Here is a 27,665-nt window from a genome sequence, read left to right on the forward strand (position 1 = left end):
TTCCTGAATAGACGGAAAGAAAAGGCTTCAACTGAAAGCTGTCGACTGTAAAAACCGAAATGAGGCCGATAATCAATATCTGCACACACGCAACATGAGGCGTGTAAATGCACAGCCTGTCCTTCACTCAGACACTATATAAAGGTCATAATAGTACTGACAGTGTTGTTATTATCGCCTGTTGTGACAGGGGCGGGTTTAGGATCGGGGCACGCCGTGATTGGACGTGACGAGCCCCCCTGTGTCACGATGCCTCGGTGTTGTGCGTACGCGCAGGCGCAGCGACCCCTCTCTTCTGATATTTTATTTACTCCCGAAACCCAAGATGGCTCCTGTGAATGTGTCGGTCCCATAGCAAATTGAGGATGCAAGTAGCTGCCGAAAAAACAACTTTTCCCCGACCGTCGCATCCCCTGGAGTTCAATTCGTATGGTGCGGAGGAGGCCCTAACGCGCGTCTAGGCACCGAGCAGCCGTCGGAGCTCCGCGAAACCTTCTTCAATCCACCAATTTGGAGTAGTTTCGCGAAGTAGCTCTTCTCCTCGCTGTCGCTGTCTGTCCGGAGCGAGGGTTCAGGCAGGCAGGCAGCTCATCCAAATGGCCGAACCGAGAAAAGTGCAATTTGTCACCCTCTCGGCCTTCGCAGCTGGAGCAGCCGCGGAGTCCAGGAAACGCCGGCTGGAGGATGAGGCCGACTTCAACTTCGCTAGAGCCGGGGAGGTCGAGGCAGCGACCGGGGCAGGGGGTGCTGCCAGCAGCAACGGTCGTCTCGGCAAAACCGGCGACAGGGACACGGCTGGAGCCGAGAAGAAGGCGACGGTGCGGCTCAACCTGTCCCTGCCGGAGCCTGACGACCGCTCCTCCGCTGAGTTTAATTACGGGGAACTCGTCCAAAACCTCCAGGTAGGATCCGTCAGTTTGACTCAACATAACCAGGCCGGCTGAGACTGGAGCTGGAGTTAATTTTATTTGCTCTTGGAAGTGTTTGTGCGGACTTGTCATTGCTAAGTAAGAGGGGGGAAGTGCACCTTGTCCTTCCGTGGACTAGCGTGGCTGAAACTGACCATTAGTGCGACTCAACACAAAAGACAGCAGCAGTTTTTTTAACCAGCACCACGCAGCCAGCCAGTCCACTCTGCGTGCTTTCCAACTTCAGCTGCGCTCCATCAGATTGTAGCTTGTTTTTTATCGAGGGACCTCCTCTTTTTGAACATGCAGAGATAAAGCTTATCTCGTGCCGCTACCTGTGTCCTGTTCACTGAGACTTGCCCAGCAACAGCCCAGCCACACAGCCATTACAGCACTTGGAAATGCCACATGCAGTTTGGCCCTCTGGCTGCGGGTGATAGATAGATGATAGAGCATTGCTGATGGAAGTACCAGGATGTAGCATGGGAGCAAGGCAAATGTCAGAGCTGCTGAGAGATCAAAGAGAAGCTCGCCCCATTTTGATACTGTGCAGTTTGGGATAATCCAGTGCTTGCTATCATGCTATGCTAGAGTGGGAGATTGGGGAGAAAAAGTTTGCAAACAACAGTATAATTACACATTCCTTATTTGAATCCAGAAGGTGGCCATGACACCTCCATGTTACTTAGAACATATAAGTGTGTGTGTGTGTGTGTGTGTGTGTGTGTAAATTATTTTAAGTTACTTAGTTGATCAATACCAAAAATGTAAACTTTGATACAATTTTAGTATGTAAAAACGATAATTGACTCCTTTCGATACCAAAGAAAAAAGTCCAAAGGGATTTTTTTTTTGTTTGTTTTATTTATTTATTTTATTTACAACCTGCACACAGTGCTGGTACACTTTGCTGATGATCAGCACCATGTTTGGCATATGTTGTGTGTGTTATTTTAATTATCCTGTTATTTTAGGTTTTATGAGATTGTCACAAACCAGAATTTTAAACTTTGATACAATTTTGGTATTTAAAGACCATACTTGATACCTTTTTTGATAACAGAGCCAGAAGCCCAGAGGCACACAAAATAGGATAGTTTTTATTTATTTATTTTAATTTACAACCTGCACAAAGTGCTGGTAAAATCTTAGGTTTTATGAGGTTACCACAAACCACAGTTCTAAACGTTGATACTATACTAAAAAATAGGATAATTAGTTGTTTAAGTTACAACAGTATAGTTAAAAAATATTCCCATACATATGTTTAGAATGTATATATATATGTTACTAAGTTGCAAGTTGGATTGTCACAGTATCAGAATTTTAAACTTAGATACCATTTTAATATTTAAAATAACAATACAATAAATAGTCTAAGGCACACAAATAGGGTCATTTTTTGTTTGTTTTTTAAATTCAATTAATTCAACCTGCAAACAGTGCTGGTACGCTGTTAAAGAGCCCCATGTTTCGCATTTTGTGTTTTATTTTTTATTCTGTTATTTTAGGTTAGTTGCTAATGAGGTTGTCACAAGCCAGAATTTTAAAGTTTAATACTGTACTAGCATTAATACGAATAAACGAATATGAAAATTATTTCATAACAACCACAAAAGGGGGAAAGTCCAAGGCACAAAAAGTAGAATCATTTTTTAAAATTGTTTTAATGAACAATCTGCACACAGCTGATATACTCTGCTACTACACAGCACTGTGCTATAAGGTAGTCTAAACTTTGTTACAAAACCAATTTTAAAAAACAACATTCAACACAATTGAATTGATTAACAGATATGATATCATTTCTAACATGTCAATGTTCTAAAAGTATTGAAGTATCGATGCGTTTACCAACTTTATTAGCTAATGTTGTGACAATATATTGATATTTTACTGATTAGACCTCTTTTCTTGGAGGTTTTTAAGAAAGTCAGGCTGTGTTTCAGTGAAGAGGCACTGAAACTTCAAGCTCTGTCCTCTGATTTCTGTTCATAATCTTTAATAATAACAGTATTAATAATATTACTAATTTCCCCTCTATGTTTCAGGCAAAGAACAAGCCTCCAAGTATGAATTCAGCCCACAATCCCAACAACCCCTTCAACGATGACGAGAGAGAGCGGCTGCAGGTCGAGGCCCTGGCAAAAAAGTTTGAAAATAAATACGTGAGTATTGAACTGCATTTGAACTGATTCTGATCAGAATCAACTTGTCAGTGCTCTCTGGGGGACAATCAATGTAGTGGATGTCTTTCTATACATATAAACACTTCATATATATCTTTGATATGTATTAACTGCAATTTCCCATTGCTTACTGACTAATTCATACATTGATGCGACTATCTGTAATAAGGTTATATCAGCTGATGTATGACTATTAATTATAGCTTGTGAGTAACTTCTTCTAGTCAAGTAAATGTCATTTTTATTGCCCAAATTCAGTTTGACAGACTCTATCTTTAGACCTGCGGGAAAGAGGGACTAAGGCAAAACTTCAGGAGCAACAGAGACATTTCTACATTTATTAAATGAAATTTTTAGTAACTTACTGATTTATTGATATCGATATTTAAGAATGTAAAGCATCCGGTATACAGGTGTTCATGTGTTTACATTAAATCCATACCATGCATGTTTTTTTCAGTAGAGATCCTTTTTGAAATTTGATTTATTTTTTTAAATTGTCACCAAAATACACACCGAGTGGGACATTTTACAGTTGAAGAGTAAACTAGTCAGTGCTCTCTGCTGGAGAAAACATTTCTGAATGATCTCAAACATTTCTTGTGGCATTTCTGTGCTATTTCTTTCTACGTGTCGGCAGTCTATACCAAGTTTATACCAATTAGAATATATCTAGAAAAAGTCTACTGTATATTGGCGTGGCTCTGGTTGTCTAGTTCACTGGTTCCCAACCTGGGGGTCCCAACCCCCACTAGGGGCCGCCAAAACTTCATAAGGGGTCACAAGTCCTCCTCGATTTTAAGCAGTTAAGGAAAACTTATTTTAGAATAATACAGTTGACCTGTAGCTCATAATTTCATTTATTTCTGTTAAAAGTAAATTAAGTATCGCAGTTATTTTTTGATATTTGATTTTACTTTTCAGTAATTAAAAAACAAAGCAAAACCTGGAAACCACCTGAAGGCAGGCTATATTCAGAGCCTCGTGTCTCTCCTAAACAGCCTCACCTTGCAATAAAAATTATTCGGTTAAAACAACGGAATAGCTAATGGCGCCATGGCTAAGCGTCAGGGAAAAGAAAACACTGAATTAGTGGAAAAAAGAAGCCTATTGGAAAAGTAAAATTGTTAAAAATAAAAAATATGCAAAATACAGGGAACTGTATTAAAAGCTCCTCAAAAGCATCTAATATTTGATGCAATATTCATAAGAAATCATCTGCTCAATTTATCCAAATTTCTGTTTTTACACACAGTTACTGATCATTATTTCAATAAATGGTTCAGTTTATTGATTATATTATTATGTTTATGCATTGGATATAATATGAAATATCCATAAATATGTCATGAAGTCAGGGGTTAGAAACGATAGAAAAAGGTTCCCTTAATTAAAAAAGTTTAGGAATCACAGTTCTAGTTGTCATATTCCCGTTCAAACAGCAGCCACATGGAGAAAGAGAGGACATTTTGTAAATCCTCACTCTGAAAAGAGGCCATTTTAAGATTACTTTTGGAGTATATGTGAGCAAGTTTCATGCAAATCAAAATCTTATATAATATTTTTAAATTATTTCCAGGGTAACACAGAAAAGAAGAAGAAAAAGGACAGAATGCAAGATCTGGTTGATATAGGCTTCGGCTACGACGAGACAGACCCCTTTATCGACAACTCAGAAGCTGTGAGTCCCCCTTAGTTTATTAATAATGAGATGATTTTTCACCTATGGCTCTGTTTTTTCACGAGGATGTCATGTTTTATTGAGTCGGATGCCTCCCTTAAGTCTCAATAATAACATTGCACATTGTTCTCTTTTCTCCCTTATTATCTGCTGATTAATTCGCCGTCCTCGTCACATTCTTGAACTGCTGTCCTCGTGTCTTGTTGTGTTGGGGTAGACATTATTCCTCTGTGGTTAAATATTTATTTGCTGGCTTGATGTCTCAATACCGTGCATTCAGTGGCACTTCTAAAGATAGATTCTTGTCCCTTCTTACAGCCAACCTGAGACTCCGGTCTAAAATCATCCTCATGACTCATGAATACGTACGTGCGGCTTGTGTCCACACAGGGATATGTCATTGTTTCTGTTTGACAGCGTTTGTTGCTCAGTATTCACAGGATATCACTCTCTGTCTGACTGTAATAGCTAGAATTATGCTCTTTGTATGGAGACTCTGCTATTATATGATATTTGTTTTGTTGTTTTGATAGCTGTCCTCTCTGCACTCACAAATTGGCAGTGCCTGTTTGACCTCGCCCCCCCCCCCCCTTTTGTTTTGATATACTCCGTGATGGAAAAGTGTTTCATCTGTGGCCTGGAGGGAATGTGGGTTTTCTTTTTTTCCTGCAATTTATTTATTTTGGCACACAACAAGTCATCCAAAAATCCACTGACCAACATAAGAGCAGTGGTAGAGAAAACCTTAGTACTCTAAGAACTTGTACTTTACTTCAGTTTTTCATTTTTTTGCTACTTTATATACTATATATACTACTCCACTACAACTCAGAGGGAAATATTGTACTTTTTACTCCACTACATTTATCTGTCAGCTTTGTAGAAAGTTTTCATCTCCGTCCTGTCCAGTGAGAACTGTGTATCTCCAGCTTTTTTTCCTACTTCTTAAGCAATATAAACAATTAAAAAAAAATATTGGAACAGCTGGAAAAAGCATAATCACAAAGCTGAAAATAGGCTTGTTTGTCTTTACTTTTTAGAGAAATGTGATTCACCAGGACAGCGAAGCTACAAACATATGATCTTATAGAATATGATGCATTGCTTTAGATTAAACCACCCAATATTATATAAAGGAGCTGAAATAAGCTCAGCCTTAAACATACAGCAGTAAAATGCAACATACTCATAAAATGATTCCAATAACATCATATATAATGGTGATATTGTGCTGATAACACTTAGAAACTTTTAAAAAAAAAGTTGTTTTTTTTACGCAAAATATCTAAATACTTCTCCCACCACTGCATGAGAGCATGAGCTTATTTGTAAACTGTTAACAAGAAACATTAAAGTGACATCTACTTTTGTTGTGTAGGAGGATTTACTGTTGTACCACAAACTGTCTTCTACTTTTATTTTTCTCAGTATGATGAGCTGGTTCCTGCCTCTTTGACCACAAAGCTGGGGGGGTTTTACATCAACACCGGCACGCTGCAGTTCAGAGCGGCCTCCGACTCTGAGGGAGAGGATGACAAGGTGAGACTACCTCAATGATTTCCTGGCTGAATTTATAGTGAAATATAGAGAAATTAATGTTTATATACTGTTTCAAAATCACATGCATGAAATGTGCTTTTTATGATTTTGTTGGGTTTATTTGACATTGTGAGAAGGAGAAAGGCCAAGACTACAAACCTTTTTAATAATTTGTAGAAAATTTCAAAATGTTCTCAATGAAGTACACATCTGCTTTAAAGTAATCCATGTATACAGATGCTCAATGTATAATTTCCATTACACACAGAATTAAATGTTTCACGTCTTAATTTATTTAATATCTTCTAATTATGATTGCAGCTTACATTTAATGAAGACCTAAAATTCAGTGTCTCAAAAAAATTATATTACAAAAGACCAATTTAAAAATTGTGTTAAATGCTGGAAATGTTGGCCTCTGAAAAGTCCATCTATATGCACTCAGTACTTGGTTGGGGCTATTTGACTTAAAATACTGGAAATGGACTTTTCCATGATATTATAATTTATAGAGATGCACCTGTATGTTCCTTAAAGGATAAATCCCATTAGCTATGGTAACAGCAGCAGCAGTACGTGTACAGTAAGTGACGGCAGCAGCGAGTGCATTCAAAACAATAATAGCGGAAGAACTGCCGGTCATGCTGTTTCTTGCTGTAGCGACTCAACAGACTCTAGCTAAGTTTTTCTGCATTTTACTGAATATGATTTGATTACTGTCAGACTCAAGTGAGAGGCGTGTTTCTTTCCTTTTATTTTGTCATTTACTTTTTTATTGGTTTTTGATTTTACATGTAAATGAACAAACAAACAATCAACATGAAAACCTATAGACCAATACAGAAAATATCAAGGGAAAAGTAAAAGCGTACAAAAGGGGTTTGGAAAAAGCCCAGAAAAGAAAAAAGGGAAAGGTACAAGAAAATGAAAGTATTCTGCTAGTCCAATCTGAGATTACCTGAAATCCGGTTTTATGGTAGAGACATGTAATTCATTTTTGCCAATTTTCAATAAATGCCTCTTTTTGTGTTCTTACATTGAAAGTAATTATTTCCATTACAAAGATGTTGTACACAATATCAATCCATTCATCTGCACTAGGTGCCTCCCTCTTCAGCCATTTCTTCATTATTGATTTCTTACAGGCCACCAGTAATATTCTCAGTAAATATTTATCTTTATTCCTCCACTCCAGTTCCTCTAGATCCCCCAAATATAACAAATTGAAACAAAAAGTTATTTTTGTTGAAAACAGTCTCTAGAATTTGATGTACGCTCAACCAAAATGGGGTCACAGTAGGGCAACACCAGAATATATGATCATGATTCGCCTCTTTGCTTCCAAAACATCTGTCTGATTGGAATATGATCTCTTTTGATATGGATATGTAGAGCCACATGTTGTTTCTCCTGGATCTATTCTCTAAATTGGTCAGATTTTCTTGCATCTTACCGTGTTGATTAAGAAGCAACAGGAGGGCGTATTTAGCTACCGGGCTGCTTGCTTCCAGATCTTATATGCGCGTTTCAGCTACGCTGATAGCCTGGCCTTGGGCTTGTAGAGCAGTGGCGGTTTCGGCTAGCTTTTGGCTAATATCCTGTTTGAATGTAGTTAACTCTTCTCTTACGTCTCTTCTGAGGTCGGCCTGAAAATCTTTAAAGGTCTTTTGCATCGCGCGTTTGAATTCCCGCAAGTCTTTGGTAACAGACGTTAATTCTCGACTGGTGTGGAGCTGCTGTCTACTGCTGCATCACCATGCTGCCGAGAGGCGTTTCTGATGATGCGGTCTACTTCTTTTCTAAGTGTTGATCACATAAATAACGTACGTCACGTATTTTCTGTCTCCGTGGCTCCACCGGTTTACATTGATCCCACCACGAACAGTCTCGCCAATTTAACACCGGTGTTACTACCTCCGAAGGCGGTACAGAGCCAGGATCACTTGTTCCCTCCATTACACCTCTGGAACGTTCAGATTGAAGGCGAAACGTCACACAGGCGTAAATATCGCGGTTTGAAACTGCAGTGTGAAAGGGGCTGTGGCAGCATATGACACAGCGGGATCCCAACAGGCACTTGACTTTCATTGGGTTTTAGTGAGACGTGATGTAGACGTTATCTATCGACACATCAAGGGAAAACTTTGAAGGACATACTGATGTGTACACACACACACACACACACACACACACACACACACACACACACACACACACACACACACACACACACACACAGGGGGCACAGCATGAGTTGCTCAGACAGAATTGATCGTTTTTCCCTGTGCACTGTCGTCCTGTCTATATTTGAGTTGTGTGTGCTCTTGTTGCAGAAGCCAATAGACAACAAGGAGCAGGTGATTAAAAAGAGGAAAAAGAAGGAAGTGAACAATCTGGAGGAGAAGAACCCGAAGAAGAACCGAGTACCTAAACAAGGGTGAGAATCATGCCAGTACATATCACTGTTGGTGTTTATTTCTGTTGTTGGCTTGTGTCAGTTGGTGAAGTTATACCTTTTTGTGTTGGGGATTTTTAGGTTTATTGTAATTAGGAAGTTGAATACATTACAACCGAGTAGCTGAGCAAGCTGCCTCGTCTCCCGTCAGGAGGCCTTCACTTTACACGCATCACTTAATCAAATGATTCATTACCATTAAGCTTAGCTATTTAGAAAAAATGTCAGAGAGACACTGTTGTGTAAATGTTTATCTCGTGTGCTTAAAAAGTTGATCTTTTGGACGCCCATGGATTTGTGGGCCACTGTGGATAGGTGATGACGCATTTGTCCGCTCTTCACCGTGCTAATAATCCACCACCCGGCGTGACATTATACTCCTGTGCTTTTGTGCTGATCCTCTCATACATCTATCATGAGGCAGGGATGCTGACTGTGACAAGAAAACCACCTTCCAGAAAACACTCCATGATCCGCGCTCAGATAGGCCGAAAACTCAGACAAGCAGCCACTCTGAAAACAACTTCCAAAAATAGCAGCAGCTATTGCCATTGTGCCATTATGAAACGTGTGTGTGTGTGTGTGTGTGTGTGTGTGTGTGGACTGCAGGTTAATCCCGCAGAATCCCCACAGTTCCTCTTCCCACATTGTCTTTATCAGCATGTCGATGCCTCAGTTCACCCCTGAAACGGAACTGAAAATGTCTTTGTTGCCTATTGAAGATGTCCATCTCTGATTTATTAGGCGCGATCCAAGTAGGTCTTCCGTTGCAAACGGAAAGCAGAAAACAGCCCTCAGTGGTCTGGACTAAGAATGTGGATATTATCTTCCTACATAGCTAGCCGGCTTCACTGCTGAAAAATATCAACAGAAATGACAGCAAGCATGGATGAGCTTGATGCAGCTGTTGCTTTACAGAAATACTCAAAGGTCCTATATTGTATTAAGGGGAATTGCAAGGCTTTTTTGATTATAAAGCAGGTATAGGTGTTATATAGGTTATATAGGTGTGTATATTAATACTGTGAAAGTAACAAAATGCCCCATTCGTGTAAGAAAAAAAAAAAAAAAAAAAAAAACACACAGCCTGCGTCGACACTGCATCCAGGTTTCTGATCACTCTCTGTTGCTACAGAATGTAGTGACTGAGGTGTTGTCGAATCAAGACAAAAATGCACAGAGATGATCAGAACACTGAATACTAAAAAGGGATATTGGGTTCATGTTAACATCATATCCTGAGTAAGATCAAATGAATGAATGAAACTAAATGCAGATGCAGTCTGCAGCACTGTATCACATTTCATTAAGAACAAGTACTCAGCATTTTGCTAACAATGAGGCATTTCTTTTGCTTTCCTCCAACAGAGTCACAGCGCTCAACCTCCACCGGCCGGAGAAGAAGAAGAGGAAGAAGCTGATGAAGGACTCGCTGTACCTGGCGGCCATGCTCCGCCGCTTCACCCGGGAGAAGGAGGAGATGAGGAAAAGGAACCCGAACATGGCTCACCCCGGCCTGGCAGGAGGTGTGGCTAACAAGCCCCACTCCACCAACTCAACGAACCACCTGTTAGCCTCCAACTCCACCCACCCGCAGGGCAACACAGCCAGCAACGACCTCTCGCTGGCAGACCTCACCTCGGACCCGGCTGTGATGTCGCTGCTCGGATCGGCTAATGAGAAAGAGCTGCAGGAGCTCCTCGGCGACCTGGACTTCAGCTTGTTGGACACTGACCAGCAGCACGCCATGGCAGCGGCCAGGGAGAACGGCATTCTGGGAGTCGGCGTTCCTGCTCCTAAAGCAGCAGCAGGAGGAGGGGGCGGACAAGGGCGAGGTCTGGGGTCTTCCAGCGGACTGTTTTCTCCGCCTCCGCTGCCTGATGGACTGCCTGCTCCTCTTATTAAACGCATCGAGGACCTGCGGGCGGTGAGTCAACTTTAGCCTGTCTGTGGGCGGCTGCAATTACCTGTGAAGCCTCTTTTACTGACGTTAAACACAAATGCACATCAGCTCCGGGAAGTGGCACAAAATGTTTATTGTTATTGTTTAGTCCAACGAGAATTGTCTCCTCTAAAGTGTTGCAGAAACATGTCTCCAGGCTGAACCCTGAAGCTTTTTATGTAACTGAAACAGCAGGGTTGGCACCGCTGCCTTTGAGGAAGTTCTTATTTTCTTGTTGCTTTCATATCTTGCAGCCACCGAGTCCATCCGTAGCAGAGAATTGTTTTTCTAGGTGTTGGTAAAAACTGTAGAACGAGGCAGAGAGAGGCCATTGAAAAGGATGATTCAACTGAAGTATAGAGAGGTGAAAAAGAGACGAGTGAGGAGGAGGGAAGCAGGGAAATAAATAAAGAAACTGATTTTGTTGTTGTTTCAAAAGATAACAAAGAAACAGGGAAAGCTTGGGAGATAAAACATTAGCGAGGAGTGCTTTTTAATTCATACTTTTTGATACTCATCCTTATTTTGTTGTTGTAATTTTCATCTATCTGGCATATCCGAATGGAAAAGATTAAAACAGGCGAACTGTAGGACCAAAATTTAGCTCTGAGGCTTCATTTGAAAGGTAACATCTAGTTTTCTGAAAACACTTCTCAGATTAGTGTTTTTGCTCCTTGTCCAATAATAGGCCACAGTAACTGTGATCAATTATGACAAAAATCATTATTATGATTATTTTTAATAAATATTGAGATTATCGTTTTATATCACAACTTTAAAGACATGCATTAATTGAACTTTTTTCTTAAATGTACTGCTGTGAAATGGCTACTATGGGGATAAACATCATCACACTTTGAATAAATTGGACTCATTGAGTGCACAAGTGACTTAGCTTTCCAGAGATACTCAATTTATGCAATTTTTACACTATTTAGGGACCCCATTATGCAGAAATATTTAAATACAGTAGGTGTAAATAACACCTTTCACTGCATGAGAAAAACTGTAATTTCTACCTTTTTTAATCTGCAAGGAATTTGCATACATTCCCACTTTACGCTAAGAAAAGACTTGTGGTCTGTCAAATTCATCTTCAGGTTGTCAGTTTTCAGGTCTTGCACACCACTTCTATGTGGCATTTACTGCTGACCTGCTATCTCCCCCTAAAAACCTCTGTCCCCAATTCCCTATTAATGGTTAAATGGGTTAAAGTACCACCTGGAAGTGTTTTAGTCTGCGCCAGAGTTCGATTGGCAGCTTTTAGAGCAGCCAAAACAAACAAGCAAACAAACTAAATCAATCTGTTTAAGTGTAAGAGCATCCTGAGAAGTTTTTGGTTAAAATTAGAGTCGTGTGAAGGTCAGGGCTGGAGGAAATGTGTTTGTCAGTACAGTGCAGCATCACGGATCTATGTATATATATTTGTACTGTATGGAACAGTGCTGGTGTGCTGACTCAACCTTTCTCCCACAGGCCTCGCGGCAGTTTGATCAAGAGGGCAGGAAGAAATTTTTCACCTTGGACATGAATAACATTCTCCTGGAGTGAGTAGGACAGCTTTTAAATCAGCGTCAGCCAAATCCCAGCTCACTCACCTCCTCCCTTTTCAGAGTTTCTCACTCATTTCCAGCAGATTTCCCTCGCCACCTCTCCTGCTGTCTTAAAGTGTTTTGTTTTCCCTCCGTCTCTTATTGTCTGCGTTAATGACATGCTTCTCATTTCCAGTACTTTCTGTTGTTTCATCAACTTTATGTTCGCCCTCCCCTCATTCTGTGCAACTAGCCTTTATTCCTCTCAATCCACCTCTCTCCTATTATGTGACTCTTTATCCCCCGTCGCTTTCTCCTATTCTACCTTCACTGCCGTAGCGATCCATCTCCTTGATTTTTCTAACCCTTCTGTACCTCACAATCATGACTTTTTCTCCCTGCTCTTCTTCCTCTCAGCATTGAACTGCAGGTCCAGGAGCAGCCTCTTGAGGTGCGTTCAGGCATCTACTCACACATGGAGGCATTTGTGCCGTGCAACAAGGAAGCCCTCCTCAAACGCCTGAAGAAGCTCAGTCTCAACATCCAGGTGAGTGAGGCTCATCTGTTGATGAAGAGAGAAATCCCCTCAGTTTATATTGATCTAGAAACAGACCTGAAATCGCCTTCTTTGTTGCAGCAATGCTCTCATTTTAACACCAATTCGTCTGTACATGTCAACAATCAAACCTTCTCACTAAAAGTATTTTCTGTGAATCTTAAGTTAGGTTTGTATAAAGTGTCATCTGACTACATCTGAAGGCAAAAGCTGCTGCCACAGAAAGGTGTGAGACGTGATAATTGTGCAAAAGGAGATAATGGACAGTCTCCTCTCCGAGGCATTCACAGTGTCTCACTCGGTTGTACACGTGAACAGTGACAGAAACACTTGTGTGAAGAATGAAAAAATGAGGATGAGAGAGAATTTCTTTTGGTCCTCTACTCTCGCTGCATGACCAAAATTAGTCCAAACTTCTCAATTTCAACATCATTGATTTAGAACATTTTTCATATCACTCAGAACACATTTATTGTTTCTTAATTTCTAAGAAAGAATTTTGTTTAATGCAGAGAAACAACTATTAAAAATTCAGGAAAAACTATTATATAAAAAAGCAGTCATAGCTGCTGTCTCCGAATTGATTTGTACATTAGACAACAGTGTAGAAGAATTACAAGTATAGTTGTGCTTGGAAACATTTTCATAATTATTTTTAGGCAAAATTTTAAAAATATCTAAATTTTCACACCTACAGTCATGGAAAAATGGATAGACCATTGTCTTCTTCAATTTCTTGTTCATTTTAATGCCTGGTACAATTAAATGTACATTTATTTGGGCAAATATAATGATAACAACAAAATTTACTCATAAGAGTTTAATTTAAGAGCTGATATCTAGCCAATTTCCATGGATTTCTTGATAATGATTTTGGTTACTATTAAGAAAACCATGGAAAGTGGCTTAGTGTACCAGGCATTAAATTGAAAACAAGGGTGGTCTAATAAGTCTGTCAACTTGGAGTGTTTTCCTCTTGGTTAAGTTTCTTTTCACACAGAAAAAAATCCAAGTGAATGAAAATGTATCACTGCAAACCAGAAAGTTCACAAGCTTATTTTGGATTGGTTGGATTGAGGTCGATTCATGTTCTCACCACAAACATACGGTGCTGAAAGCAGCTCCTCCTGAGGGTCTGTGTGTGTGAAAACTGTATTTACACCTGCCCAAACGAATCGCACCAGAGGTGAAAACAAACCAGAGTCCAATTTAATTTGATTAAAAGCATTCTTGTTCAGCCATCTTCATCTTTGCACTAAGTTCTGTACATTGTTTTTCTATTCATCTAACTACCTCCTCTTATTTTTATAACAGTGATTTAACCCTCATGGCTTTCTTGGTTAAACACTCAAAAAATTATTTGAAGATTTCGCAAAACAAACAAATCAAGAAACATATATCATTTTGAGTGTTGCCTTCAAAATTTATTTTTTGATTTGCAGCAATATTTCTGAGCTCCTGTTGTCTAAAAACTGATTCTTGTGTTCCTCCACCATATCTGATCCTTTTTTATGTAGCTTTTAATCCTCAGCCTTCTTCGCTGCTCTAGTTGTTGATGTGCAGGGAGCTCAGTGTAGGCCGACTAGTGCAGTGAGGACTGCCGCTGAAAACGGGCTTCTAAATGTCTTTTGTCACGGACCATTAAAGTTGCATTGTTGAAAAAAATACATCAACATATTCGCCCACTCTCTCCCTATTTGACTCTTCCTTCTTTCTTTTTTCCCCTCCTCTACCATCTCCACCTTTTCTTTCTCGGTTTCTTTCTTCATTCTTCCCCTCCTCTTTCCTCTCTCCCACTGCTTCCGTCTTTTCTCACTTGGCCTCAATTTTCCTCTTTACCTCTTTACCAATTACCCTCTTTTTATTCCTGTTGTTCTTCCCCTGTCTCAGTAAATATGAGGTTTTGTTAAGAACAGAGGAAGACTGTCTGTCTCTCTGTCTTTCTCAATTAAAATCGATACAGTTGGCTTTGTTGGCATTAAAGTTTTGCTAACAATATCGCTAAAGCATCAAAATATAACTATCGATTGCACAATTACAGTATTATGTATATTAACTCAATATTACAGTACATGTATAGCATTCTATTTGTATATCTATATATCTATCTATCTATCTCTATATTTATATATATATATATATATATATATATATATATATATATATATATATAATATCAGTGATTATTGCAGAGAGAAAAAAAAAATTCGGTCAATAATTTCTCCAATTTAATTTCAACATGTCCTGGTGTCTCTCTCTCCTTCAGGATGATCGCTTACGGACGCCGCTGTTGAAGCTAAAGCTGGCGGTGTGCAGTGTGATGCCGGAGCAGATAGCCAGATACAACATGGACTGCATGGCCAAGGTTGCAAAGTAAGTTAATCTTTTATTTTTTTTCAGAAGACGGATAAGTAACAAACTAAACAGCTGAACTCAAACTGAAACCCTTTGGTCTAGTCTTCTGCTGCTGCTTTTCATCAGGTCTGAAGGCCTTTTTGTCCTTTTTGTGGATGAAATTAAAACAAAATGAAAATACGTAACATTTTATGAATGTTACTACTGTATGTTACAGTAATAACAAAGTACTGTATGTTTACCCCTTTTTTAAGGCTGCTCGTTATAAGTTGTTTTTTTTGTGATCAATCTTTTATTTATCTTAACAATTGAAGAAAGCCATACAGAGCATCAAAAATGCACCATGATATGACATATAAACAATGGCAGACTTTCACAATCAAAAACAACACACCTTTAACATAAGAACGTGTCTTAGGCTGTAATAAATGCACACATTATGTTACGACAACAATTACTATAGATCACTAAGGCAGGGGCACATTCACACAGACACAAGTAAAAGTAAGAAAAACAAGCAAGTTTAACTGCTACACGCCCTCATATGTTCGCTTTATATTTGTTGTCTTTATGATCTTTATTTTTTCTGTGGAAAACAACACTTTATTTTGAGACCAAATGCATTACTCAATCAATATCCATATTGTTCTGAGACAATATGAACAGAATTATCACATTGGCATCCGAGAAAATCTATCAATAGTGAGAGCGCGTCATTACTTTATTTGTTGGCTTGTTTTTATCTGCATCTGAAATTTGCAGAAATCAAGCTAATCAAAACGATTATAACCTTGTGTGTGTGTTTGTCTTGCAGGCAGCAGTCAGAAGAAGGTGATAAAAATGGGTCAGAGGAGGAGGACGACGAAAAGCCTGGGAAAAGGGTGATCGGTCCACGGAAGAAGTTTGTCTGGGATGACAAGCTCAGGTAATGATTTAATAAATGACCTAAAACTGGATAAAATATCAGTTCATAACAGCTTCTGGCAGACAACGCTAATGTGTGCAAAGGGGATATGATGCCATTTGAAAATTGCCGGAAACATTTGGGAAACTGTAATTACACAACTCAACAAAATTTGAAACCTAGGTAAACCGGTGTTTAATTATTATAATGCTGTAAAGTTACTGTGAAAGCCCGTTTATTTTATGCCTGCAGTAACATAGAAACCCTGAGTTGGAGAGAATTATTGTCCTAATGAAATAACAAAGACCTTGAGAATGACTCACAGCTGCTTTTCAATCATCATTTATTTTCATAGCGGCTCCCACATTTTCAGGAATGGCTTTTTACGAGGTCATAATTACCTCTGACTCCCCGAAGAATAACAGTCTCCTCTGTCATTATGTGCTCAGCACCTGCTGCCTAATTTAGATTTTAATAGTGAATGATTTGTGATGAAGTGAACGTTTGTGTTTGTGCAGGAACCTGCTGTGCAGCTTGGTGCGAGTGAAGCTGAGCTGCTACGAGATGGAGAACCAATGCTCTCTGTCTGTGGAGGACTACCTCAAGGCCTTCTTAGAGAATGAGGTCAAACCAGTGTGGCCCAAGGGCTGGATGCAGGCCAGGTCTGTGTGTGTGTGTGTGTGTGTGTGTGTGTGTGTGTCTGTGTGTGTGTGTGTCTGTGTGTGTGTGTGTGTGTGTGTGTCTGTGTGTCTGTGTGTCTGTGTGTCTGTGTGTCTGTGTCTTTGTGTGTGTGTCTTTGTGTTTCTGAGTGTGTGTGTGTCTTTGTGTTTCTGAGTGTGTGTGTGTGTGTGTGTGTTTCTAAGTGTGTGTGTGTGTGTGTGTGTCTGTGTGTCTGTGTGTCTGTGTGTCTGTGTGTCTGTGTCTTTGTGTGTGTGTCTTTGTGTGTCTTTGTGTTTCTGAGTGTGTGTGTGTGTGTGTGTCTTTGTGTCTGTTTGTGTGTGTGTCTTTGTGTGTTTCTAAGTGTGTGTGTGTGTGTGTGTGTGTGTGTGTGTTCTTGTGCTTAAGTAGTCTTTATGTATAACAGCTGGTGAACAAATTCCTTCATCTTGATAAGATAATTAAATTCTCCAAGGTGAATGTTAACCTTAAAACTAGAATTAAGTTAGAAATAATAGTGGTTATATATGCAAAGCTGCAGAGGAGTATTCATTTAGTCTGTTTAGTAAATGCATGCACATTTTTCAGCCAACCATTTATTTTTGCATCAGTGTGTTCATTCCTTTATTTGTCAGGACAATGCACATTAATCAAAATTTCTGTCATCATGCCAGTGTTGGCCAGCTCAATAATATTCGGCTGTAAGATTTTCCAAAAATAATTAGCATGACAGGTCAGGAAATATAGACATAAAAGCTACAAAATCAGCTTAGAAAAGACAGACACAAATCATCAAAAAAGGAAAGCATTGCAACACAGAGCAACAGAACATAAATGAGCAATATTGTTAAAAAAAACAAAAACTAATTTTGCACAAATTTGCCTTAGAAATCTTAACAACCAATAGTGTTCAATAGGAATAAAACTGTCATGCTCCACTCTCATGAATTCACAATTAAAAAAATAATAAATGAATACCTAAATAAATAAAGCACAAATGAATACATTTAAATGAATATATAATAAATAATTATATAATAAGGATAATTAAATGTGACAATGAATAAATAGGAAAACAAATACAACTTTAAATAAATATAGAAGATGATAGATTTAATTTTAGTATTATTTTTGGTGCATTTAATGTATTTTTTTATCAATTTATTTTTTAAATAATTATTTTGGCAGCTTCCCCCCTCCATTGCTGTCTACTTAAATAAAATAAAATAAAAAGTTTTTGAAAGTAGAGTTTCAAGTTTTATTCTCAGGTGTTTTTTCTCTCTCATGCAAATCAATAATGACACAACAGAAAAAAACCTCTCTGCTACAGTACCATCTGAGAAAGTGTCGTTCTTTTAACTTTGGTAGCGTTCTTGTCCTCTGTCATGAACGCCGTTTGTTTCTTATCGCTGTGTGTTTCCTCCGCTCAGGATTCTGCTCAAGGAGAGTCTCGCTGTTCACAGTCACCTCACTGGAAACCTGTGAGTATTTACTTTATCTCGCAACAGCTCAAATTTCCTCAATAACACTAAGTACTCTGGGTTTCTCAGAGACGGGGCTTGAATGCAAAATGTAAACAGAAAAGTCTGAATATTTTCCTGCGTTTTTCCACAGAGTGAAGAGGAGAATGGTGCCTGGGCCCAAGGCCAAAGCCAAGGTGAGCAACAGCTCAGATCAAATACAATATAATATCTAAAAATACACAACTGTATCTTTATTTTTCAACCCTGCAATGATAATTTAATGTAAACCCACCTGCCAAAAAGCATTAAACAACCATATAACAAACTATACTTGCTGCTGGTATCATGTCATCATGACAGATTTGCTATTTCGTATAATTTCATTTCATATGATAAAACTGAAATTGAGCTGCAGTATTTGATGTTGTGAGAGTTTGAAGAGTCTTATTTTATTATTTCTATGCTGGAGGGTTGTTTTTTGTCTTTGTAAATCTCATATAAAAGCCAGTATTCAAACAACAACCGGGGGCTTATCCAAACTTAACAAATAAAGGAAACTACCACAGCTCACATGATAAATTTAGTATATTGTCTCCACAGCACAGACTTCTGTTATAGTCACCACTCTGCAGCTGAGTTCCACTTGTTTACCACTGATCATGTTTTATAATTCTAAGTAGTTTATTCTTTCCCACCAAAGATAGCATCAACAAAACTCAACACTTACAGAGACTTTCTCACATTAAAAGCCTACCTGTAAAAGGAAGGCTGCAAGACTTTTCTCCCCAGTTAGATCTTTATCAGCAAAACATTTGCAACTCCAACCCCAACTAACCCAACAGGCCAACACGATAGCTTTAGGGTATCCTTTGTTCCTGTCACATTTGACTCAGTGTGGCCTCGTTTTCACTGCAATAGATAAGTCCTGCAACTCTGTGGACACTGCACAATCACAACTAGCAGTATAAGACATTTATAAAACAGTTACATTTCTTGACCAGAATTGGAATAAAATGGAATCCTTTATATGCAACAAGTTTCCAAGGCCACACCAGTGTTAAAATTGAGGGCTATACATGCTGAATTGTTTACATTTTTACTACTTCTCTTATCCTCTCCTCTCTGTTCTGTGTTTTGGTCTCAGTGGTTTCATTCATGGCCTCTCAGTTGCTCTGAGGAGTGCAAAATTGGTTATTGTAAATGGTTTATTTTTGGCAAACCTTAAAATGACAGGAGGCATTTAGCGATTCAATTTTAAGATTTGATTTGGTTATTTGAAGGTTATTTGACAGTTCAAGGACCACCAGGAATGTATATATGTAAAAATAATTTCTGGTTTTACAGTTTTTGGCTCTTTTTAAATCACCAAAAATTCACCATTTATCAAACCAACAATTCAAACACACTGGTGTGTTGTGGGGTTCAGAGGGTTAAACAATGACCGTAGCAAAAACAAACTATTTGTAAAATTAGCATTAATTACACCCTTTTGTTTTGTCCTGCGTTGCTCTTATGTCTCTGTTTTGAGACTTGTGTGCTTTAAATGGGGAACAGGAGAAATTAAAAAATGAGTTACTGACAATGATCATGTGTCTTCTTTTCTTCAGGAGGGTCTTTGGATCCACAAACCACCTCTCACCATGACCTCCACTCAGTCTCTTCCCACCTCCGTTTCCACCCTGACCTCCAGAAGCCAGCCCCTCTCCTCCTCCTCGCCCCCGGAGCCCATCTGTCTGTCAGACTCACTGGATGAGGATCTGACCGCTCCCTCTCTGGACTCCATTTCTCACGCTCTGGCCCTCCTCAGCAACGCATCTAAGGGCCTGGGTCTCTCAGACAGTCCGTTGTCACCCCCACCTCTTCAGATGCCCACCTCCTCCCCTCCCCCCGTCACCCCTCACTACCCCTCAGCCTCTCAGCTCTCCGCTTCGGTCACATCCACAACGCAGCAACATTCCCTGTCTAAGATGGAGATCGCTCCGCTGGCAGCTGCGTCTGCTGGAAACTTGCCAACAACAACAACAACGCTACCAACCTCCTCTTCTACCTCCTCTTCCTCGTCTCCCGCTGTTTCCTCCTTGGCTCGTGCGCAGGCAGCGGGCCTGTCGCTGGCCTCCAGGGCTGCAGATGGTCCCTACGGCCTGATCAAAGGATCGGGCACCATGGGCCAAAACACGACTCAGAGACTTGTTACAATGGCATCATCCAATCACAGGCCGAGCTTGGTGATGGGCGGGAGCGGCAAGATGCATCCTCACCCGTCCCCGTCGCCTCCGAAGCAGCGGCCTCCTCCCACAGCGTCTCCTCTGCTGCCCCCCCATCAGAAGGGCTTTGTCAGCCCGGCGGGGATGCTGTCAGCCATGGGGGCCCACCAAGGCCTCGCCAAGAGCAGTGCCAAAGCCAGCGGCATCAGCAGCAACGGCAGCGCGAGCAGCAGCCTCACACCCTCTTCCTCCCCCTCCTCGCTCTCCCGCTCCAACGCCACCACCCACCCCGGCCTGCAGTCCTTCTGCCCCCCCTCACCGGTGGCCTCCTCGCCGTCCCCCACCTCCCACACCTCCCACTCCTCTCAAGGTAAATCCCACACACACCACCACCACCAGGCCAACTTCATCACGCCCATGCAGGCCACCCTCACCAAGTCCTCCCACAGCAGCAACTCCTCCCCCATCATCAAGCTCACCCCTCGGCCTCCCGCGCCCACCCCGCCTCCCTCCTCTTCTCCTTCGCCGTCATCCTCGCCCTCGCACCCGCTCTCCCATCAGATGATCTCCAGCCAACAGCAACAACACCAGTACTCCCCTAAAACCCCCAAAACTTTTCGCACCCCCTTCAGCGTAGCGGGTGGCGGGCAGGTGAAGCAAACGCAGGGAAACTTCAGCTTCGCCGGAGGCCAGAAAGCTCAGCCCGCCACGAGCAACAGTAGCATCAACAACGACTCCATCAACAACAAGGGAGTGATATCGACCGTCTGCAGCCGCCCCGACAAAAGTCCCCTGTCCTCTGCATCTTCAGTCTCGGCCAATCACGGGCAGAGGCAGAGAGTGGTGGGCAGCGCGAGCCAGAGCTCAAAAGCAGGAAACGGTTGGGCGGCTTCAGGAACTTTGGCCACGTCCTCAACAACGTCACACCTCTCACAGGTTAGTTTCCTTTAGGAACAAGAAGAATACTGAACAAAAGCTATTTTGCATTTCCACACACACATATATATATATATATATATATATATATATATATATATATATATATATATATATATATATATATATATATATATATACATACAGTCATGGAAAAAAATATTAGGCAACCCTTTTTCTTCAATTTCTTGTTCATTTTAATGCCTGTTACAACTAAAGGACATGTGCTATTCTTCTATTCTTGTTGTTATCATAATCAAATAAGAGTTTAATTTAAGAGCTGATATCTAGCCATTTTCCATGGTTTTCTTGATAATGATTTTGGTTATTATCAAGAAAACCATGGAAAATGGCCAGATATCAGCTCTTAAATTAAACTCTTATGAACTATTTTTGTTGTTATCATTATATTTGTCCAAACAAATGTACCCTTAGTTGTACCAGGCATTAAATAAAGAAGAAACTGAAGAAAACAAGGATGGTCTAATATTGACTGTATAAAATATAAAAAAACAACTAGAACTATGTTATATATTCTATTGAGTTGTGTTTTTTTATTATCCTACAAGTTTTCAACAACGTTCTAGTACGTACTAGTCTGACTCTTTCTGGTCAGGTGGTTGATGTGCTGTTGTCTAACCAAATTCTCATTGGTTGGAAAATCGTTTGTGTGTTTACCGAAGCATTTTTTCCCCTAACTGTTTTGGAGGAGCAGTGTTTTTTCAGCTGAGCTCAGCTGTTTGCTGTTATATCAGTCCTGCCACTGTGATTAAACGGCTAGGAGAAAGTGATAAGTGGCAGTGTTTTACCCAAAGTTGAACATTTTTAAACAAAAAGAACAAACACTAACCGTAACATGGGAAAATCATCATTATAGACTTTTGTTTTTGATTGAGCGGCATAGATTACATACTGTTTGTTTATTTGGACAATGGAGTTACAGTTGTATATGGAAATTGCGTCTTGTATCCGCAGGTATCAACAGCAGGCACTTCCCTCCTGGGCAGCCCCTCCGCTCTGCCCCTGGGCTTCGGGATGTTGGGAGGCCTGGTGCCCGTCTCGCTGCCCTTCCAGTTCCCCCCGTTACTCAATTTCAGCCCTCCTGGAGCTCCAGGGGCCGCTGGCATGGGCTCAGCCCCCAGCTCCAACTCAGGATACCCCCTAGCACAGAGCGACCTAATGGGTGAGTGGGAACACAACGTGTGAATTCTCTGTAAACATTAAGAGGAAAAAACAAGGAGAGTAATATTTGTGATTTTAGCCCAAAGAAAAAAATGATTCAGAGGGAAGCTCTCACATGCAACAAGCAATTTATCATTTTATGTTTTTTTATTCTTTTTCATGGTGAAATAAGTTTGACTATGTTTGGTGTAGAGCTGCCTGATATTAGATATTTTTTCTGTGAAAGAAATTACGATATGAAAAAAATAGCCTACAAGAACTGTCACCTCTACAGGGCATGCTCCCCTGGAAAAAATTTTTGTACATTTTAAAGAGAAATATGAGAAACCGTGCACGTTTTTTTTGTATCAAGCAGCAGAAAAGTTGCTTATGACATGTTTGAGTTAATTAGCCTAATTAACACTTAATGCTGCATGCGTGTTTTGCGATGTGACTTTAGTGCATGCGCAATGTCAACGCTTAAAAGATAAATGTTACAGCTCTGGTTGTTCCAGCTTACTTTGTTTAATACTATGTAGATGACCTGGAGTTTAAAATCACAGTTAAATCTCAACCACAGAATTCAGGATGTCAGGAATGTCAGGAAAACAAAAATAAGATATAATTTAGCAATATGTGAAACAGATTTACTCCCAGAAGATTATTTTTTTGTATATATATCTTATTTAATTCACTGGACCACTGGCAAAATCCTATAACTCAAAGTACTGTTTTAGTGATTGATTTTTAAGTTTGGCAATCAGATCAAAATTTTAATAATTTTTAAAGTTCAACTAAAATGTATTAGCCATCCTGTTATGTTCCTTTTTTCAGGAACAGCAATAACCTGGGTCATGTTTAATTATCCCAAAGTGTCAGAAACTAAAAAATTCCAATAAACATTGTTTATATCAATATCATCATATATCATTCTCACTCCATTACTAAACATTTCAGTCAATATTTAGTGCAATGGTCTTCTTTACCTCTCACAGATCATGGTTCAATGAGGATAATTAAAAAATGCATGTTACAACTTTGTATGTACATTGAGACAAAAGTATTTTTTCATATAAAGAAAAAAACTTACAACTTAAAAATTGGTCAATTTGACCCCGCAGCATAAGAGGAGAGTTAATGTAAATACAACCCTGATTCTCAAAAAATGGGATGCTGTGTAAAATGTAAATAAAAACAAAATGCACGAAACTCTGAATGGCAATATATTATATTTGTATTGTAGTCTTCTGCTTGTTTTTATTACATTTTTCACAGCAACATTTTGAGAATGTAGTTGAGGTTGTAGTTGTTGCTGAATGTTTTACAGTAATCAAATTAATGAAAATAAATATTTTTATAGCGGAACTAAGCATCTTTCATGAAGTAAAATCAATATCTTCACTATTTTTCACTTTCTTGCAACCAAATTTTAAATCTGTCGAGTACTAACATAATTAAATCACATCTGGTTATTTGGTCCCGAAGTCCAAATTGAATTGCAATAATATGGGGACTTCTTGAACACACAAGTGAAAAAAAGTGCAAATCCATAACTAAAAATGTATTTGGTTTCAATCTGTCTGATTTTCTAAGGTCCCATGAATTTTATAGAAGGTTTTAGGTGATATTTTGTCAAGAAAATCCATGACATGAGCTGGAACAACCCACATATAAAGCAGGAAAGACGTAAGAATTACAGACAAATTTGCTGGGTAAAATGAGAAGTGTGAGCTATTTAAATTATTGTTGCTTTGATTAAATCGCAGCATGAGAATGTTTTGTATGTGCGCTCATACTGACGTGTACCAGCTGCACCTCCTCTGTGCTCCTCATCTCTCACTGTGACCTTTTCGCCCGGCCTCCATTTTGTTTTATAAACCTCCGTCTCCCTCTTTTGTTCTCTCCATCTTTTGTGTCCGTCTCTGTCATCTCAACCTTTGGCACCTTGCTGCCACCTCACTTTGATCCTCTCCCATTTTATCTCACCTCCTGTCCTTCCTCTGACTCATCCTTGCCATGTTCTCCCTTATTACTGTTGTTGTGGTTGTTGTTGTCTTCTCCCCTCTCATCTTCCCTCCATCTCTCCTCAGATCTGTATAAGAGTCTCCAGTCAGGGTCGCAGGCTGCCCTACCTCCTCACTTGCAGCTTGCTTTCTCAGGTAATCTGCATTCCTCCTCCTCCTCCTCCTCCTCTTCGTCCTCCATCTGTCCGTGTCAGTCGACTTGTCTCGTCCTCTGCTCGGCTGCCCTGCTGTTTGCTCTGTGACTTCCTGCCTGACTCAGTACACTTTGTGTTCAGCATGCGTCTGGGTTGTCTCCTGTAGTCGTAGCGCAGTGGACGCATGTTGTAAAGCTCCTGAAGCTACTCAGAGGTGTATTGTTTCAGTAGTTTGCAGAATACACAGAGAGGATTCAGTTTCTTTACTGTGATGTGCAGATGGTTCTTTGATTGGAGAGCAACAGTCTGATTAACATGTAGAACTGTAGTGTGTGATTAAGATTTTTTTTTTTTTAAACTGAGACATCAATCAGAAACAGACACTTGGTGGGGAAAAAAAGCAAACCACAAGTGTATTTACCTTCATATCTGTGGCATCTATAGCTGTAAACAGACCTGAAGCTCTCAGTCCAGTCTCACCTGGATTATTTAAAGCGGGTCAAAGAACCATCTGAACATCTAAACCAGGAGACACAAACTGCCGCCTGCTGCAACAGATCAACCCGTGATGAACCTTAAAACTACAACTAGATTGACACTGAAGCCAAGTGTTTGTTAAGTTACTCCTCCGGGATTGAAAAGTGCCTCTCGAATAACTGAATGTTGTCAGTTTGCAACATAAATATGAGGTCATTTCAAAAATCAAGTCTAAAATATTACTGTTGTCCCCAATCTAAAGAAATAGTCAAGTTAACCCTCAGACATCACGTTCTGAACTCATGAACGTAGTTGGTGCTCCAGTATAATCGGCCCGCCTGAAACTCATCCAGTGAGAAACGTTTTGCGGTGCCAAAATATGTTGTTGTTTTTTAACGCGTTCATTTTTGTGTAATTAATTAATCTTAATTAAGTCCTGGCCCTTTTTTTTTTTTTTTTAAACAGATAATTAAAGTATAATCATGACGACAACTAAAATAAAAAATAAGTTAGAAAAAACTTTTTTATACAGCACTTAATATTTAATATAAAAATAAAATATAAAATGAAATATATTAACTATTTTTTTAGTTTTTGTTTTTCATGTCAAATTAAAAAAAGAAATTGGGGAAAAAAACAAAACATTTTTATACAGCACTTTTCAAAAGGACAGGACATAAAGGAGGCAGATAAAATCAGACAATTGCAAATAATAATAATAAAAATAGGAATGAAATACTCAACAATAATATAAGATTTAAAAAATGACAATAATACAACAAAACGAGTCATGTTTGAAATAGAAGGTGAATTAAAAAGAAAAAGGTTTCGAGATGTCATGGACACATTCAGCTGTTACATAATTAAGGACATTTTTAACCTAAAGAGGCTGTTAAAACTCACACGGTCAGTGTTGAACTGCTGCAGCAGGCTGTCGGATGATTTACTGTCAAAGTATTAAAAAAAAAAAAAAATCTCCGTCCTCTTCACTCAGATGCGAACCAAAGCCAGGGTGGAGACATGAAGAGGAAATCCCACTGACCAATAACAGCGCAGGAGGCAGACGGCAGCGAGGTGACATCACAGCCTCCTGGACACGTCCACCAATAGGAATCTTCGGTTTCACGGACTGACACAGAGATGTGGTACGAGGGGGCGGGCTCCACTGCCTCTCTTCAAACGGACCTAAAGGAGAATCAGTTTATCCTCGCTAACAAGTGGCAATGATGAATTAATTTAACTGTATTTTCTAATGAACCGGGTATGAGAACAAGACGGAGTGAATGACGAGAACACTTTTATTTTTGTTCAGCTTATTTTTATTTCTTTTGTCAACATGTTTACATATGACCGACCTTGATCACTGTGGAATGAGTGTGAGCGAGGTGGTGGTACAGATGAGAGTACGCTACGTAATATAATTTGTATTTAAGCTTATGTGGAATAACAGGACTTGTCTTGTTCTTGCAGTACAAAAAGAAAAATGAAGAAAAAAAAACAGACTGAATAATGAATTTTTATTTTTCTGTCTTTTTGTCTCAGATGTGGGATTCGTCGTGTCCGTAGAAATTTTATTGTTGGTCACCTCTGCTCCCACAAATGACTGTTAAGTAGTAGCTTAAATAAATATTGATAAATTATTTGTAATTTACACAGGGACAAAAACATGTTATGGTGTGTGTGTGTGTGTGTGTGTGTGTGAGAGAGAGAAAGATAGAGAGAGAGAGCGTACGGTGAGGTTGATTTGAATGTGTGTATGTACATAAAAAAACAATATACTGTTAAAATTTTCCAGATTATTCTGTATGAATGGGTAAAGATGTGTACCCCTTTTCACAATAATGAACGAGTGTAAGTTTGATGCCCCTCTCTTGCTCAGTGTGTTTTTGGTGCTTGTTTAATCACACTGGACCTTTTCTGGAAAAAAGACTTGAATTGAAAAAGTTTCGGGCTCTTCTGAAGAGAGGAGCCGCCTGTGAGAGAGGGGAGAAACGTCAAGATTGTAGCCTACTTGAATTGTTTTTTTTCTGTTTTTTTTTTTTTTTGTGAGTTAAGAGTTTTTTTTATTTACTTTCTCTGCTTATTGACTCGAACCAACTTAATATAACACAACGCCTTAGTTTGTATTGAAGAAGTATGAAAAAGATCTATGCAGGACTGTAAAACGCTCAATGCAAAAGTGCAAGTCGTCGCTTGGCTTTCAACCTCTACTCAACTTGTCGGTGCATTTCTGGAGTTGTGAATGTTTGTAGATGTTATTGTGTCAGTTGAGACTCCTGTCTTTTTGTCCTGGTTTGTGTTCAGACAGAATGGGAAGTGAATTTTAAACGCTGGTCGCAAACAATGTCAATCCACCTGTTTTTATGCTAATTTTTATGCTCAAATTTTTAAATTTGTGCACTTAAAAAAACCTGAGCAGAAATGCTGAATATTTGAAAAAAAAAAAAACTAAAAAAGAAACATTTTTATGCTTGGCTAAGGTGTAAAATTGGTGTACAGATACAAGCAAAATGCAATGAAAATGGATTAAGCGAATCAATTATGACGT

At 39.5% G+C, this 27,665-nt stretch overlaps 1 protein-coding gene across 2 annotated transcripts; it reads left to right on the forward strand.

The window, feature by feature from the left end:
* Positions 1 to 341: 341 nt before the first annotated feature.
* Positions 342 to 27,327, forward strand: ubn2a (ubinuclein 2a). 2 transcript variants are annotated; one of them, XM_059340297.1, is made up of 17 exons: positions 342 to 902; positions 2,960 to 3,076; positions 4,677 to 4,778; positions 6,207 to 6,317; positions 8,651 to 8,754; positions 10,141 to 10,699; positions 12,191 to 12,261; positions 12,664 to 12,793; positions 15,069 to 15,175; positions 15,972 to 16,082; positions 16,580 to 16,723; positions 18,149 to 18,199; positions 18,333 to 18,375; positions 19,789 to 21,321; positions 22,297 to 22,504; positions 24,573 to 24,641; positions 26,112 to 27,327. In XM_059340297.1, exons 1-17 carry the CDS (start codon positions 597 to 599, stop codon positions 26,156 to 26,158), a joined length of 3,813 nt encoding a protein of 1,270 aa, XP_059196280.1. In that variant the 5' UTR covers positions 342 to 596; the 3' UTR covers positions 26,159 to 27,327. The 2 variants fall into 2 exon arrangements, with proteins under 2 accessions (XP_059196280.1, XP_059196286.1); XM_059340303.1 differs by lacking the exon at positions 4,677 to 4,778.
* The last annotated feature ends 338 nt before the right edge of the window (positions 27,328 to 27,665 follow it).

Source organism: Centropristis striata, chromosome 1 (genome assembly GCF_030273125.1).
Source record: "Centropristis striata isolate RG_2023a ecotype Rhode Island chromosome 1, C.striata_1.0, whole genome shotgun sequence".
Classification (NCBI taxonomy): domain Eukaryota; kingdom Metazoa; phylum Chordata; class Actinopteri; order Perciformes; family Serranidae; genus Centropristis; species Centropristis striata.